At 36.5% G+C, this 18242-nt stretch overlaps 1 protein-coding gene across 5 annotated transcripts in view; it reads left to right on the top strand.

Moving 5' to 3' along the window:
* Positions 1 to 18242, top strand: part of LOC129730221 (alpha-1,2-mannosyltransferase ALG9) — a 99162-nt gene that overhangs the window by 54170 nt on the left and 26750 nt on the right. For 3 of the 5 annotated variants that reach the window (XM_055689372.1, XM_055689373.1, XM_055689375.1), the window contains one exon: positions 5603 to 6038. In XM_055689372.1, coding sequence (XP_055545347.1) covers positions 5603 to 6038 — 436 coding nt within the window. Of the gene's footprint in view, positions 1 to 5602; positions 6039 to 6433; positions 6574 to 18242 lie in introns of those variants that run through there. The other 2 variants (XM_055689374.1, XM_055689376.1) reach the window with 2 other exon arrangements.

The following is an 18242-nucleotide window of genomic DNA, read 5'->3' on the forward strand; positions in this document are numbered from 1 at the left end:
GTAGCTATCCCAATTAGTTTTTCTAGGATCTCTGAATTTTTCGGACACGAGCTCCCCGGAAACATAGTTGAACATAATTTGTTTGTGGTCCGACAATGATTGTTCTTCTGACACGTGCCAGTTCACAATCATTCCAGATAGTTTAGCGCTACAAAGTGTTAGATCAAGAACCTCTTGTCTAATTCTAGTAACAAATGTTGGATCATTACCTTGATTACAAATGTTTACGTTGTGAGAAATTAAACATTGAAATAAACACTCACCTCTAACGTTGATGTTGCTTCTACCCCAAACCGCGTGGTGGGCATTCGCATCACATCCTATTATGAGCTGTTTGTTTTTTTGTTTGCAGTGTTGAACAAGCGCAGCAACTTCTTTTGGAGGTATCTCAGCGTTATCTCCAGGAAAACACGCAGAGGCAACGATGATCTCCGTTATCCCACGAGTCGTTGGAACCTCCACTTGTATTGCCACGACGTCTCTACTGATGAATTTTGTAACGGGTATAAATGTTAAGTTTTCCCGTATAAGAATTGTTGCTCTGGGAGCAGTTTGTGTACTATCATAAAGAAGCTTACATTTTGTTGTAGAAATTCCTTGATCTCTATTGTTGTTGGACCAGGGTTCTTGGATAAGAGCCACGTCCAAGTTGTCTCGAGTGAACCTGCTACATAAGACGCTGCTACTACTTTGGCGTAATGTAGGTTCACTTGAATAAATTTTATTTTATTGGACTTTTTTGTTTGGTTTACCATTTTTCAGGGGCGTGTGATTCTCCCTCTGATTGGAGTGGTTTCCAAATGTGCGTGTGCTCGATTGGATCGTATCCCTGGCCGGGGTTCAGGGCTTTTTGATCGAACTTCAGCGATTACAGGTTTTCCAGAGTCAGATGAAGGTCACGAGTTACCACTCTGGACAGAAATGGGACCAATGTTGTTTGACCCAGAGGTCTGTTTACCTGGGCATCATTGATGCCCTTGGCATTACCCTCTGGGATTGTGCGATCGGTTTTACCAAACTGTCCAAAGTTGCCATTCCTCCCTTCGTTGGAGACTACAGTTTTGGATTTACCTGATGATTTGGTAGATATTTTAAACAATATCTGTCCAAATTTATAGTTGATGGGCATATCGCGATCAACTAGCGTCATTATCGAAGCACCGTCGACCGTTAGTGCCCACTCAATGTGCAGGTTGTTAATCAACGAGCGATTCAGGATTCTCCATGCATCGGTGTTCAAGTTATCATTTTGGCTTTCGATAAGCGCTTTAATGGTGTTGTTTTCGTATTTGGAGCTTTTTGGAAAGACAACGATAAGAATATCTTTCTTTGGAATGTTACTTTCGACAACGGCGACGAGCTTCGCATCATCCCAAGGAACCAAGGTAGGGACAGTCTTAATCAACCACTCGGATGTTTGCTTATCGAGACAATTGATTATCATGAACCCTGGTTTATAAACTTGGATGCAACAGCAAGACGCTAAACTGTCGTTTGTCTCTAACTATTAAGCATGGCCGTCCGGTGGTTCGTTTTCTTGTGACGTATTGAGCACCAAGCCAGACATCATTTTATACGACATTCCTACGCCTATCAAGTCTACGAGCAACCTTGGGAATAGAAAACCCTTCTTCATTTCAAACATCGATTTTATTCCGCTCGTTTTACGTCAAAACCGTTCCTTGAGATATGGTCCTTAAAAATCTGGAAAATTACATTATTTTATAATAAGATTGCCTCAGGCAATATCCTACAACCTTCAGTTAACCTGGTTAACAGTTATTTTGAATAATGTTGAATCCAGACATATGTTAGCGAACTGAACTAAGAAACTAACATTACGGCGTTATAACTATTTTTATCTCTTAATACACAAAATTAGTATTTTATGCTTACAAACACAGTAATAGCTCAAAATGTTTCCATTATCAGGCTGAGTATACTAGTGTGAGTAAGATAATAAGAATAATGATGTAAATAATGGTGGCGTTATAAATATTTCCACCAGTGTATACACTAAACAGTTGGGTGCAAAGTCTGTGTATACATGAACAAAAGGTCAAGTTCCAATCGGAATGTTGGACTAAGGCTTTGCTTTTTGCTTTACTTTCAAATCAAAACCAACAAAATCATGTGTTCAAAGCTTCCTGAATATGAAATTTGTATTTTGGTAATTTTGGCCGCTCCTGCATATAGAGATCGGCTTATGTGCTCTGTACTGTGATGTGAGAATGTAGTATTTCTATTATGCTAGTGTCTTTTTAAATATCTGAAAGCTTTCAAAATTCTCCAAGCGTACCAGTGACGCATAGTTTACCTACTCCTTTGTATACCCGTTTAACATATGATAGGTTACAGGTAGTTCGAACATTCTACCGCCTAATGTTGGTAGTTCGAAAATGACCGTTAATATGGGTAAGCAAAACACGCTAGAAAATAATTGTACACCTATTACCCCAGATAATATTACTACCGAAAATATTTTTTCTAATGTCAACTGCCTGGGGCCTATTACGGCAGGTAAACTTTCTTTTCTGCAACAGGCAATGTTCGATCTCATGAACGCCATGTTGCAGGCAAAATCAATGTTTGAAGCCATTCAAATAGGTACCAATTTTACAATTAAAATTGTTTCTAATTTAAAATTTAGCAATGATTTTAAATAAACCGATCGAAATTTCAAATTGGAATGCTCGCTCATTGAAGGCCAATGAGAATGAGCTTTTTAATTTTTTAACAGTAAATAATGTGCATATTGCAATTATTACTGAAACATTTTTGAAACATAACATGAAATTAAAATATGATCCCAATTACGTGGTTCATAGATATGATAGGGTTCAGGGTTCCGGCGGTGGAGTTGCAATTGTTATTCATCGCCGAATCAAACATCGTGCTCTTCCCCATCTTGAGACGAAAGTTATTGAAACTTTGGGAATTGAAGTTCAAACTGAACTTGGGATTTTATTTATTGCCGCAGCATATTTACCATTTCAATGCACACGCGAGCACAAAAATTATTTTAAAGGTGATTTACAAAAACTCACCAGAAATCGTTCGAAATTTTTTATAATCGGCGATTTTAACGCTGAACATCGTTCATGGAATAATTCTCAAAGTAATTCCAATGGCAAAATTTTAATTGAATAAAATTTGTTCTTCAGGATACTATTCTATTTTGTCTCCGAATAGTCCGACATGCTTTTCTTCTGTAAGAAACCCTTCAACAATTGATTTGGTACTAACAGATCAAAGTCACGTATGTAGTGATTTGATCACACATGCTGACTTTGATTCTGACCATCTTCCAATAACTTTTTCTTTATCACATGAATCAGTTTTAAACCTTATGAGCTCTGTTTTTAATTATAACAAGGCTAATTGGGAAAGATACAAAACTCATATTGAGAGAAATTTCAATAATGAGCTTGATTTGCAAAACGAAGTGAATATTGATTCCGCTTTGGAAGCATTAAAATGTGCAATTGTTGATGCCAGGAATTATTCTGTTCCAAAGGCTCAAGTGAAATTTGATTCACCAATAATTGACGAAAATCTTCAACTTCTTTGAATTCGTTTGAAAAATGTCCGCAGACGTCAATATCAACGTTCTCGTGACCCTGTTTTTAAAACTATTTATAAAGATTTACAGAAAGAGATTAAACATAGATTTACTCTTCTGAGAAAACAAAAATTTGAGACTAAAGTTGAAAAATTGAAACCATATTCAAAACCCTTTTGGAAGCTGTCGAAGATTCTTAAGAAACCTTCAAGCCTATTCCAGTTTTTAAAGATGGTGAACGTTTTCTTGTATCCAATGAACAAAAGGCTCAAAGACTTGCTCAGCAGTTTAAGCTTGTTCATAACTCAAATTTGAATTTTGTGAGTCCAATTGAAAATGAAGTCACACGTCAATTTGATTTAATTTCTTCCCAGATTTTTTTACCTGCAGAAATAATTGAAACTAACTTGAATGAGATTAAATCAATTATTGAAAATTTCAAAAACATGAAAGCACCGGGTGACGATGGAATCTTTAATATACTAATCAAACATATCCCTGCGAGCACAATGGAATTTTTAGTGAAAATCCGCTTGCTTGCTTGCTTGAATTGCTGCTTCAAAATTGCATATTTTTCCAAATTATGGAAAAATGCAAATATTACTCCAATTTTAAAGCCGGATAAAAATCCAGCTGAAGTTTCTAGTTACCGACCAATCAGTTTGCTTTCTTCAATAAGTAAACTGTTTGAGAGAATTATTCTTAACAGAATGATGTCACACATCAACGAAAATTCAATTTTTGCAAATGAACAGTTTGGATTTCGCCATGGGCATTCCACAACTCATCAATTGCTCAGAGTTACTAATATGATACGAGCTAACAAATCTGAAGGTTATTCCACTGGAGCTGCTCTTTTAGACATAGAAAAAGCATTCGACAGTGTTTGGCATAAAGGTTTGATTGCGAAATTGCAAACTTTTAATTTTCCAATTTTCCTAATCAAAATTTTGAAAAAATATCTTACTGATCGAACTCTGCTGGTTGTCTATCAGAATTCAAAATCTGATAGATTTCCTGTCAGAGCAGGTGTGCCTCAAGGTTCTGTCTTGGGCCCAGTCCTGTATAACATATTCACTTCAGATCTTCATGATTTGCCTCCAGGATGCACAAAGTCATTGTTCTGCGATGACACAAGCATTTCCGTAAAAGTAAAAAGCCTTCGTGTTATATGCAGTCGATTGCAGAAAAGTTTAGATATTTTTTCTTCCTACTTGCAAAAGTGGAAAATCTCTCCCAATGCTTCTAAAAATCAAATGATAATTTTTCCTCATAAGCCTAGGGCTTCTTTCCTCAAGCCAAACAATAATCACGTTGTCAAGATGAATGGGGTTATTTTAAGTTGGTCTGACAAGGTTAAGTACTTGGGGCTAATTTACGATAAAAAACTTATTTTCAAAGAGCACATTGAGAGTATACAAGCCAAGTGCATCAAATATACGAGATGTTTATATCCTCTCATTAACAGGAATTCTAAACTTTGTTTAAAGAACAAACTTTTGATTTACAAACAAATTTTTAGACCAGCAATGCTTTATGCTGTACCGATCTGGTCAAGTTGCTGTTCAACAAAGAAGAAAACGCTCCAAAGGATTTAGAATAAAATTCTGAAAATGATTTTGAAGCGTCCTCCTTGGTTTGGTACACTCGAATTACATAGACTTACTGGAGTTGAACCATTAGAAGCTATGTCAAATAAAATTATTAACAATTTTCGACAAAAATCGTTGCAATCCTCAATCGCTACGATAAGCTCTCTTTATAGCCAATAAGTTAGCATTTAAGTTAGTTGTAAGTTTACTTTCCTTTCTTGACAAGTAGGTTTAAATCCCTACGAATGATAAGTCCTAATTGCGAAAGCAAACAAATCCTAACAATTAAAATTACAAATTACTAACAGTGTTGAGAAGTCACCACTTGTGATTGGACACACATACTCATTATTTACTAATTTTTATCATAAATACTTAAGCTACTAACAAATCCCCCTATTAAAAAAAAATCTGAAAGCTTTTTTTTCTACATTCATTTTATTTTCAGGTTGGCCATTTGCTGCACTAATAAGTATTTCTTTCCTGTATGAAATTCTAATTCAAAGACGATTGTTCATGTTATTCATCAAGTGGAGTGTTCTTTTCGCAATTATAGTTGGTGCCCCAATGCTAATAGTAGACTCCTATATTTATGGAAAGACTACGTTCGCTCCTTTGAATATTATTTTATATAATGTATTTTCTTCTCATGGTCCAAATTTATTTGGAGTCGAGTCTAGATATTTCTATTTGATTAATTTGTTCCTTAATTTCAATATCGCGTGGTGTTTTGCTTTGAGCTTTCCATTAACAGCAGTAATGGTTAACTTTAAAAAACCGTCGAAGTTACCAACAAATGGCTTCGGATTTGCAGCTCTGTTTAAAACATTGCCCCTCTACATATGGCTGTTTGTGTTTTTCATTCAACCGCATAAAGAAGAAAGGTGAGTTATTTCAATTTTATATCGATTTCTTTGATAGACTATGAACAAATTATTATTATTTGATGGTATGTTCTAAAAACATTTTTATTCCCGAGTAAATATGAAAAAATAAAATACTATCTTGTACTATTAATTGTTTCGTTGTTGTTGTTAATTCTTGTATTTGCTTTCTATTTTGGTTGAACATTCAATTTTAAAGCTTGGTTCATTTACCGTTTGAACAATTTATAGTACAATTGTAGTATCCAAACTTTACAGCTTTGGCGTGAAAATTGTTATGTATGCGAAAACTAGTTTGGCTTATCTACACTGCTATTCGTTTATTTTTTCTTTGAAAGCAAAGCCTCGGTGCTACATTCCGATTCGGAACTCGACCTTCTGTCTTTTACACACAGATTTCGCAGTCAACTGTTAAGTGTTCATGACGATTGCGGAGCTAGCGCTACGATCCTGCTGACACTAACATTCTCTCCCGAGCCGAGACTCGAACCTACGACGACTGGCTTGTTAGGTCAGTATCGTACCTCGAGACCAGGTGAGAGGGACATTTCTCTGTAACTGAGCAAAAATAGAAAAAAAAAAACAGAGATAATCAAAGATGCATGTGGTATTTTTGGACTAAATAATCTTATTACTAATATTATTTTCAAAAGGCATTTTTTCTCTTCATCTATCATTTATTTGACACGGCACAAATCCAAATTAATGTTTAACGTAGACCTGTGCGCCGACCATATAATCGGCGGCGGCGGTGTAGAAAACATTTTACCTCGGCGGCGACCGGCGCGCCGGCGTGACGCCGTTGGCTTATATCGGCGGCGGCGGCGTGTATCGGCGTGACACTAATTACCACTTATAATTGCGCATAATGTGTGCGTTCAGTTTTGAAAAAAAAATATAGATAGTTTGTCGATGAGTTCATTTTGGTTAACCGTAGACCGACTTTGGGAAAATTCGATAGAACTTACGTTAGAGGGTCGTTTTCAACTTACATATATTTTGTTAGGTTACCCATAGAAAAACTGAAAAAATGGGATACTCTTTTCATTCAAATAGAGTTCTTCGTTAAACTCCACAGATTCTTCATTACCATCTGGAAAATTTTTGTTTGCTCGAAATAGCGTTGAAAAAAGCAACAAAATCACATGAACTATGTGATGTCATTACTATGAAAATCACCCTTAAATATGATGGGTCGAAAGCGATCCATTCTGACCGAAAAATCCGCAAATATCACCATAGTAATGGAAAATAGCTGAAAGTGTTTTTTTTTTCGATGCCTTAACGTTCAAGCAACAAAGTAAGGAAAATTCAGCAAAAACATAGTCGATTTTCAGTGAATTCTCGCATATTGATCTAAAAAAAAGCTTAGTATTCTAGAGAAAACTAAAATCTTTACCAAAAAAAAAAGATGAAAAACCACTAATCATTTTTTCTTATTTTTTTTAACATTCCCGGATTGCTCATACGTTTACATAAAAATTGAAAATAAACATATAAACTTATGTTATAATAACTGAAAAAATATTCTCGAAGCAAACTGGCCCCGTGAAAATTATGATAATGACTTCGAAATTTTTTATATCTTTCGATAAAAAAGACTAAAGTCTAAATATTTAATGTCAAATATCGTATCAAATTTCCACAAATTAATATAATTTACACTCAGGAAACAACCCGTTAGGCATACAGACGGAAGGCATACGGACGCAAGGCATAGAACGCTAGTCATAATGGATGGCAGGCATACGGGCACGAGGCATATGGACGCGAGGCATATGGACGCGAGGCCGATTGGACGCGAGGCCGAATGGACGCGAAGCCGAAGGGATGCGAGGCCGAATGGACGCAAGGCCGAATAGACACAAGGCCGATGGGAAGTGAGGTGGAATACGGTATTATAGTCATCATCACAGCCCTCTTTAAATAACATGTATTTCGCTTCAGGATGTCACTTAGAAAGCAATACACTCGCGACCTTCGGCTGACTCGCTGTTCGAGCGAATGATGTCGTTACTCGCTTCCGCTCGTTCGGACTTAACTAAGGGAAAGAAACTCTGTTTGAGTAGACCTAGCAAATCTGTAGATCAGTCGTTGGTGTGCAAGAGGCCGCCGCTTCCGACGGCGGGTCGGCGGCCGGCACGGACTGTGGAAACCACGGCAGCTTAGTGCCGCCACGTTTCCTTGCCCTCGGTTATGCGTCTGCGCCGCATGATTTGAAAAAATATTATGCCCAACCTAAACTCTTTAGGAATATATTCACGCTTAAACTACATACGTAGAGAAAAAAATATCTGAGTTAAATAAAGAATTCATTGAATGACGCTTTTTGTCAATCATCAAGGGTGCAACATATTTTTCAATAGACTCTGATGCGGAATGTATGTTGCAAATCCGGAACACATAGTCTTGATAATTGGATCTCATGCGATCATACAATATCGTATTCAGCCTCGTGTCCATTCGGCCTTGCGTCCATTCGGCCTCGCGTTCCTTCGGCCTCACGTCCATTCTGCCTTGCGTCCGTTATGCCATATGCCAGTATGCCTCGTATCTATTATGCATCACATTCATTAAGCCTCTCGTCTGTATGCCTAGCATACTATGCCTAATATACGTAAACACAGGGGAGGTACTTAGCGAAGTGTTACACTGCGTGAGGCCACCATGCAAAATTGCGTTACGTCGGAGTGAAGGGGTATTAAGAATTGCCAAATTCCGCGTTACTTAATATACGAGTGTTCCCTTATCGGCTGTGATTTGCGGTATTTCTATAATCAGGAAAAAATCCAGCATACACAATCACTATCGGCGCGGTAAAAATTTCCTCGGCGGCGCGCCGAGTCCAAATCATCGGCGGCGGCGGCGGCGTGGCGTGGCGGCGCACAGGACTAGTTTAACGGTGCCAATTATATCTGGCGTCTCACTTCCAAAAATATCTTAGTAACTAAAAGCAAATTTTTTATCCTCGCTGCCAACTACGAGCTGAAATTAAATCCAAAATAAAACTAGAATGTTTTTTATTAAAAGCACTGATTTGCTGTTCGATGTTTTTCCATTGCCATAGTTAGAGTTACTGATTGCTGATCCGACAGCTAGCTGGCATCGCGCCATGTTTCGAGGACTAACATCTCAGCGTATGTGTAAACGAGATAGCATATCACCGCCACTTTTCATACGCATAACATAGCATCTGTCAATGGGGCCCGCAAATCGCGGATCCGCTGCGATGTTCGCTGCGATGAAACAAAGCAAATAAGATAGAGATGCCAGCTAGCTGGGATCCGAGGTCTTAAAGTGTTCTTGTCGTTTGGTCGGATGTAGACGGAAGGGAATGGAACTAGACGGGTATGGATGGATTTGAGGAAAACGTATATAAGGGATATGCAGGATTGGTCACGGCTCGCCAAAATATCACGAATAGGGACAGCCGGCTGTCTCCCTCCGGTCTGAAGGAAAACTGTTAATTTAGATCTGGCATCACGCTGTACGGGGCATGACCAAACAACATGCTCTATGTCGTGATAGCCTTTATCACAGGTACAAATACCACTTTCTCCGAGCCCAACACGATGGAGATGCGCATCAAATCTATAGTGGTTGGACATAAGCCGAGACATCACGCAAATGAAATCCCGATCACATCCAACCCCTTGAACCACGGGTTCGTCGATATTTTGGGAATAATGGAATGTAACCACCTTCCCAGTTCCCCTTTGGCCCTAGAATTATGCCAACTGACGTACAAGTGCAAAAAATTCATTAAAGGCAATTGGTCTCTCATAAATGTCACCGTTTGTTGCACCCACCTTAGCCAAAGAGTCCGCTTTCTCATTGCCTGGTATCGAGCAGTGGGAGGGACCCCTAAGGTAATCTGAAAAGATTTTTCGGATAAAGCACTCAGATGTTCCCGCATTTTCCCCAGGAAATACGGAGGGTGCATAACATCTTTCATCGATCGGAGAGCCTCAATGGAACTAAGACTGCCCGTAAAGATGAAATAATGGTCCGTGGGCATTTTTTTAATAATGATTGCAGCTGATTCTGCGACGTAAACAGAAGCAGAAGCGAACAATATTTTGCTCAGGAACAGAGTCCGAGCGTAGGGGCTAGACACCTTTGTTTTCACGAAAAATATTTCGATAATAATACTCGATATTGGTTGATATATTTTGATAATTTTCGTTTAACTGTCAATTGACACCCCTCCAACGATAAGTCAACGTCAATGAGCTAAGATAAAAAGAGAGGGGTGCCCAAAAATGCAACGATAAATACTTTGTAATATTGAATATTGGGAATACTTCGTAATATAGCAATAGTGTCTTGCCCCAAGGTCCGAACATACTTTTCTGGCAAAATCAAATAACCACCTACTTGAAGACTCCTCGCTTTCGTTGACCGTTATACGACTACGCATTCTTCGGGCTGTATTCCAATAAATCCTCATCGATGTCTCCCTTGACGTCTCGTTTACAAACCGACGCCAATATCCGCGTTTCTTTGCTTTAGCCAAGCTTTCAAACTCCGAATACCGTATATGGTCGCCAGGTATACCTTTCCTTTAAAAGGCCAACAACACGTCGAATCATTGCGTGGAGACATCGGAGCACTCTTCGTCCCACTACGGAGTGGGAGGCCGGACGTTGATTATTACGCCGGGATATTTTTTCGTTTGGGCTTGACACGCGGCGTCGAGAATCAATTGTATTCTTAAAGTGGTGAGTGATATTGAATCGACTCCGCAGCTTTCAAAATTATTTCCTCGTATAACTTCCAATCGATATTCCGTGTGATACGTCATACGGAAGTCATACGGAATATCAATTGGTCGCATGCGAGTTGACCCATTAGTAACTGAAATAAGAATAGGCAAATGGTCGCTACCGTGGGGATCGAGGATTACCCTCCATGTGCAATCCAACCGAAGTGACATCGAACATAAAGATAGATCCAAAGCGCTTGGGTGCGCTGAAGGTTTCGGGACACGTGTCATTTCACCGTTGTTCAAAATAGTCATGTCGGAGTCATCGCAAAAATTATAAATTGAAGAGGAGCAGTTATCATTAGAAGGGGAACTCCAATCTACGCCATGAGAGTTGAAATCCCCCAAAATCAAACGTCGCGAAGGGAGAAGTTCTATTAAATTAAAGAGCAGCCGTTGCCCAATATGTGCTCTGGGGGAATATATATATTGAGACAATACAAAGCTCTTAACCTTGTATTATCATTTGACATGCGACGACTTCGATGCCTGGAATCGGGGGGAGGTTCATACATCTTGTACTGCGAAAACAACTGCTCTCACACTAAAGAGCAAATCAACGCATATCCAGTCCACATCCTCACTTCAAGAAACTATGAATTTTAATAGAAAAGCAACACCTTCAACCTTCAAACATGTTTTCTTACCGCACTCATATTAAGTCGATACATATTTTTGTTAACTTACTGTTCTTGGTAAATCATTTAAAATTTTCAAATTGGTACTGTACAAAATGTATTTATAAAAACGTGAAGTAATATATTTCGGACACCATTTCGATCTGTTTAACTAAGTCAACCCAATCATTCGACAAATTGAACATTTCTCGGCTTAAAATGAAATTCAATGACATTTCCATTATTTGGCAATACTTTTATGAATCCCAATATATGCTGCTTGACAGAAAAAACACATCAAGTTAGTTTAGTTTTGTACGTGGGCGCAGTAGCTATCCGAAATTGAAAAAAGTCAAATATTCACATATCAATTCTGGGCAGATTTGGGTTAAACAAAAGGCACAGAAGAAAGCCGCAATGGAACTTCTTAACTTAGTTGATCTTAATGATATTGTTCGCTTCGTTTATGAGGTGTATTCCAATGTAGAATGTCTACTCGAAACAGAAATAATATCTAGACACCAAAAATCCACCCCAGACGCCATTTTGAATTCTGAGATGGTTTTTGGAAACCAGCATAAAATACCAACTAATATGTGTAATTCCTGCACCGGGATGATGCAATCAACTTCAAATACCAATTTTAATTACAAGTTGGCGACCTTTAGTTTCTGAAAACTGACTTAAAAAGGCCAACTACATGTAATATGGGTACACCCAGAAACCTGCACAGATTTTGAGGCTCTGTAAGCACTCTGAACTCTTATATCACTCCCCTTGTAATGCCTTTGCATATTTTTAATGAAAAATAAATCGTCTATATACCACGAAACAGTACGTCGACTCGTGGTCAGTGTACAGAAAATGGGTTTGGTAAACATCGAAGATCCAAGAAATGAAAGAATGCTCTCCTGCACGGAAGTGTAAATTTGAGTTGGTGGTACACGCAAAAGTTCAAGCTTTAATCATACAATGTGTCCTTTCAATTCGCACAGAATTTGCTCTGACTTCGCACAACCAATGCGTGATACGCATAACGCAAAAGTTGTACAAGGAATACATTGACAGAGATCAAAATCAGAATATGTATCATATACACAAGAATCGTAATGTCTCGGTAAACTTCGGCTTCGGGCGAACGACCAGTTTCGAGGCGTTCAAAAAACCGTTCTTACTTTCGCGAGCCGGTGCGAATCAACGGCTCGTGCATCTTTTAAAATCGTCAGCAACCGAAACAGCCAATGGCGAGCCTTTTTGCCGCGGAAGTTATTGATGCTGGTGCCAGTAACGCAGAACCGAATGCATGTGAATGAAAAAGAGTCATAATTAAATGCAAAATGTTTTGGACTAATCTCATGTTTTTGTTTATTGTTAACTAGTTGAACGTTCCCGGCGATGCTCGGGATCAAAGGTTTCAAAGATAGATTTTTTTATATTTCATTGCTGCATTAGCTCAACTCACTTCAAAAATATAATTCACATCTTATACTTCCATCATCACTTTAAGTAGGGTGTCGAACGTCTTCGTCAGTGGTTTTCTTCGGCTTCTTTTTGCAAAAGATTGCTGCAGAAAAACTACCGAAGAAAACCACTGACCAGGCTTCCTGTGCACGTGCTTTTTTCTCAAGCGACGAGAGAAATCTTTCTCTCGCTCGTAGAATTTTCATGTACGTGCGACGAGACGAGACAACGTCACATGCGATTTGCAGGTTGCTCTTTCGCTTCTCTTTCGGTTCGGATTGCGATGCGCAAGCGATGTTTCGTCGCACTACGAATTGAGCGAAACGCCTGTACTGTACATACATGATACAGCTCGTGCGTCAGAGCTCGTGAGACTTTCTCGTGTACCAGGCTCAAAGTAGTACTTATTTTGTGCTGTTCTGTTAGGGAAAGTCAATTTTATTCGATTTAAATGGAACTTTGCACTCGTGTTTGACTTGGCAAACTGTGTATTTTTTTTAAACTTTTTGGGCCAGAGTGAATTGTTAATGAACACTTGATTTTGGTTAGCAAAAAATAAAGTTAAATAGTAAATTTTTTTCAAAGCAACCCACAGTGGTCTAAACACGAAAAACCGTGATCGTTTTAGATTCGACTGTGAAATATTGATTGTATGTACCCAGTGTCTTCAGCAAGTTTATTCCATATAACAAGGCCTTTCTTTTGGCATTTTCGTTTTTTTATCAATCCCCCTAGTAGTTCGATATAAAAACTATTTTTTCTAATTTTCAAAATACCAGATTGCTTTCTTCAGCAAAGTTGTAGGAAAATATATAAGAAAAAGAATTGCTGAACACTGTAATCTTCTAACTGTACGTCTGATATGACGAAGCAGAGTTCTACGAGGAACACTCCTCAAAATTAATTTTTCGGCCATAACTTTTTCTGTAATCGTCGAAACAATTCAAAATGTTCAAGGATTTTGTTTTGTTGTTGTTTGATTACTTTTTCTGTAATGTTTCGACGATTCTAAGATGTTCTAAGATTTTGTTCATTCTGCTAAACCTTATAAACAAATGCTTTGACAACAAAAGCTAGTCCAATTTTTTGATTGAAAATGTTTACTAAAACCTCTCAAAATCATAAACATTATTTTTTTCTTGGAAAATTACATCTGGTTTTCTTCCGTTTTCAAATCATTTTTAATAAATACTTCAAATAGTTAACTATTAGGGATAAAATTTTGAGTCATGAATAAAAAAGTCCCTGCTGTGCTTAAAGACGCTCTGAAGCACCATTTCAAATTTAACTTTTTTCTTCAAAATACAATATTTTACACTCACTTTATTGGTCTACAAAGTATTTTGCTTAAATTAACCCGAAAGTATTTTTAAATCATGTGAACGGGAAAGGTTTACAAAATCGGATTTCTCAGTTCTTTTTTTCTCAAAATAAGTTATTTAGATAGACATTTTAGTCCAAAAAGTGCGATGCCCGCCTCCACCCAAAATCATGAGAGCATGAATGTTTTGCAAAATGTTTAATTTGATTTTTTTCATAAAAGTTTACCTTCAATAAAAATATTTACATTTCATTTCACTATCCTGAAATTTAAACCAGAAATTTTGTTTTAACTTCGGATTTCTTCGAAAAGAAAATGAGAAAAAAATTAACTCTTAATTTCTGTTTGTCAATTAAGATAAGGTGTTTGTTTATAATTTATTTTGACCAAAAAAGGTTTTATTGCGGTGTATTTTTTTTTTGTAAGCATTATTAGTTCCCTGCAATTCATTCTCAGACAGTTTATTTTGTACAACTGAAGGATTCTGAGCTACAATGCTTTGAATCAAACATATACCAAAATACTTATGTTCTTTTAAAAAATTCTCGTGAGTCTGAAAAAATTGCCCGCCCGCGAAAAATATTCAGTTTGTTAAGTCAGGTACGTGTGCTGAGATTCAGCCAAATCAAAAATGGTAGATATTCGATGATGATAGGACATTTGGCATGATAACACTCAGGACTCAAATTGACGCAGACCATTTTTCTAGGATTAACACTCCGCATTTGACGAATCGAACGTTGAAATGTTGAAATTCATTCATAAATTCCATGTTGCACATTATAAAACATATATTTACTAGATAATATAACACCGTAGCATTGAATTGCATTTTCGTCTCCGGTATCGAAAGCATCATGTATCAGCGACATGATTCGAGCAACGCGTCTCCCACAGTTACTCAAAGATTTGTGTCTTCGATACAGTATGAGCCCTCAGACCCTTCTGGAGGTGCATTAGTTGGAAAATTTCATAAATAATATTACTAAGATTATTACAAAAGTTTACATCGTTGCACAAGGTAATGTTCCCCTAACAGCAAAAAAAGATCAGATTACTATAAATACGAGTATATATAGTCGCACTAGAGTTAATGTGGCTTCAGAATCATATATCTGGTTTGCAATATCTATACCTTATTTGAAAATTCTATCCAACACCTTTACCCCCAACATGTAATGAAAAATATAAAATTGATTATATTGGTTCTGTTATTTTGAACTCCCGAAAGGCTTGTACTCGAATTAAAAATCACATCTAATCTTATAGGTACAAAACTGAATATGTTTTTTTTGGAATGGTTTCTATTATATAATAGTCAATGACATCTTAAACGACGACAGAAACTCACAGCATCTCCACGTTAACCAACACTAACATCTAACTAACACTCTGCATCTAATATATTTGTTTCAGTTAAAAATACCATGCATTTTTATACCGTTCGCAAAGAAAATAATAATATATAAATATGGTAACAAAACGTTCTTCATTATTGTTAACAAAAGTCGGATTAATCAACATATGAATTGATAAACAAATGAATTAGTTTACACACCATTCATTATTCAAACGGTGCTCTGACGCAAGCTCCTATAACACCGTAAATAATAAATCACATAAAATCTCCTGCCTTCATCCCTCTGGGCAAAATCAATTTCTTCCTTGCGCCATCAGCGCAAAGCAATATGTGAAACTAGCTCGCGAGACGAGCTCACGAGAATTTGCGCGCAAGCTGTCTCGTGTGCGCAACGCCCATGCACCGCGCTCGTTACGTTGAGAGACGAGATATCTTCGTGTACGTCGCAAAAGAAATTCCATGCGACTAGACATGGCTCGTACGTATTGCAAGTTCTCTCGCTCGCATGTGGCGCACAGCACAAAACGACTGAATGAGAAACGAGCCTTGTAGCGCAAAGCGCATTGTCTCTTTTCTGTACGAGCGAGATTTCAGGAAGTCTGCCACTGACGAAGACGTTCGATACCCTACTTCAATATTCTGAGAACGCGGAAAACGGAAATACCCATATTTAATTGTTTTTTTTTTGTGATTTTGGGCTGATTTACAGAAACTGGAAGTCACCATTTTGGATTTCAAAATGACGTCTGGAGTTCCACTTTCGAAAGTATTGAAATTGTTGGCCAAATATCACATCAAGTCATAAATTTGCATGTTTCACGTAGTTTTGTGAATAATATCTCAAATTTAGTAATCAGATACTTGTTATTTTTCTTCAAATGTCTTTTCTGAACGTTAACAAACATTTTAATGAAAAAAAAAAAACATGTGTCATCGCTATAAAATGACGTATGGAGTTCCACTTTCGGAAGTATTGAAATTGTTGGCCAAATATCACTTTAGGTTATTTTCCTGAAACCGGAAGTCGCCATTTTTTAATCCACGAAACTTCGTAGCAAATAAGTTTTTTTATGCTTAAGCTGCCTCTTAATCGATTACATATTATATATATATATATATATATATATATATATATATATATATATATATATATATATATATATATATATATATATATATATATATATATATATATATATATATATATATATATATATATATATATATATATATATATATATATATATATATATATATATATATATATATATATATATATATATATATATATATATATATATATATATATATATATATATATATATATATATATTAATTAATATTCAAACAAATGAATCGTAACCTTTCCTCCAGCTAAATGTCCCAAGAGTTCTAGTTTGGATTAACGTAAAAAAGTAAAACAGTAAGGTTAAGAGCTGAATGACCTTCTGGTCAAAAGCTCTCTAATAAAAATCAAATTCAAATTCAAAAGTACAAAAGTAAATCGAATGCCGTAATATGTAACTATTCACAAAACTACGAAAACATCAGAAATGTAAAATGTTTATGCTCGAGACATGGATTATTCTGCAAAAAAAATGTAGATGTTGAAAAAACAACGAATATTTTATTGCAAAAAAAACAAATCATTAAATTTTGATTCAGAGGCGAATTGCGCCTAAAAAGTCAAAATTTTGCTTGTAATCGTATAAAACGTATAAATTTAAAAAAAAAATTTTTAGGTGATATTCTGTATTCTGTATGCTGTATGTGGTCCTCGTGGCTCTGTGGTTAGCGATGTCGATTGGCTCCCAAACGGTTGTGATATCGGGTTCGATCCCCGATCATGTCGAGAATCTTTTTGAACTGCAATTTGTTTCGACTCAGCTCTGGGGCACGGTGTATCGGTGTTCTTATCCTACAACATGCAAAATGTGCTAGAACAATATCGATAACGAATTTTCTCAACTAATTTGGTTGATCGAGAACGCTATTAGAAGGCTGCAATATTGTTGTATACAGAAAATATTGTTCTGTATACAGAAAATCATCTTCAAATATAGGTACATTTTATATTTTAACATAAACAAACATTTTGATGAAAAAAGAATCACATGTCTTCGCTGTAAATTTCGATTTAGAGGCAAATTCAGCAAAAAAGTCATAAATTTGCATGTTTCACGTAGTTTTGTGAATAATATCTCAAGTCTTAGTAATCAAATACTAATTATTTTTCCTTATATGTCTTTCCTGAACGTTAACAAACATTTCAATGTAAAAAATTACATGTCATCGCTTTAAATTTTGATTTAGAGGCAAATTTAGCATAAAAAGTCTTAGTTTTGCCAGTTTTACGTAGTTTTGTGAATAAAATCTCAAGTTTTAGTAAACAGATACTTGTTACTTTTCTTCAAATGTCTTTCCTGAACGTTAACAAACATTTCAATGTAAAAAAAATCACATGTCATCGCTTTAAATTTTGATTTAGAGGCAAATTCAGCATAAAAAGTCATAAATTTGCATGTTTCACGTAGTTTTGTGAATAATAACTCAAGTTTTAGTAATCATATACTTTTTATTTTTCCTAAAATGTCTTTCTTGAACGTTAACAAACATTTTAATGAAAAAAGAATCACATGTCATCGCTTTAAATTTTGATTTAGAGGCAAATTCAGAATAA

The sequence above is a fragment of the Wyeomyia smithii genome, chromosome 3, assembly GCF_029784165.1.
Source record: "Wyeomyia smithii strain HCP4-BCI-WySm-NY-G18 chromosome 3, ASM2978416v1, whole genome shotgun sequence".
NCBI lineage: Eukaryota > Metazoa > Arthropoda > Insecta > Diptera > Culicidae > Wyeomyia > Wyeomyia smithii.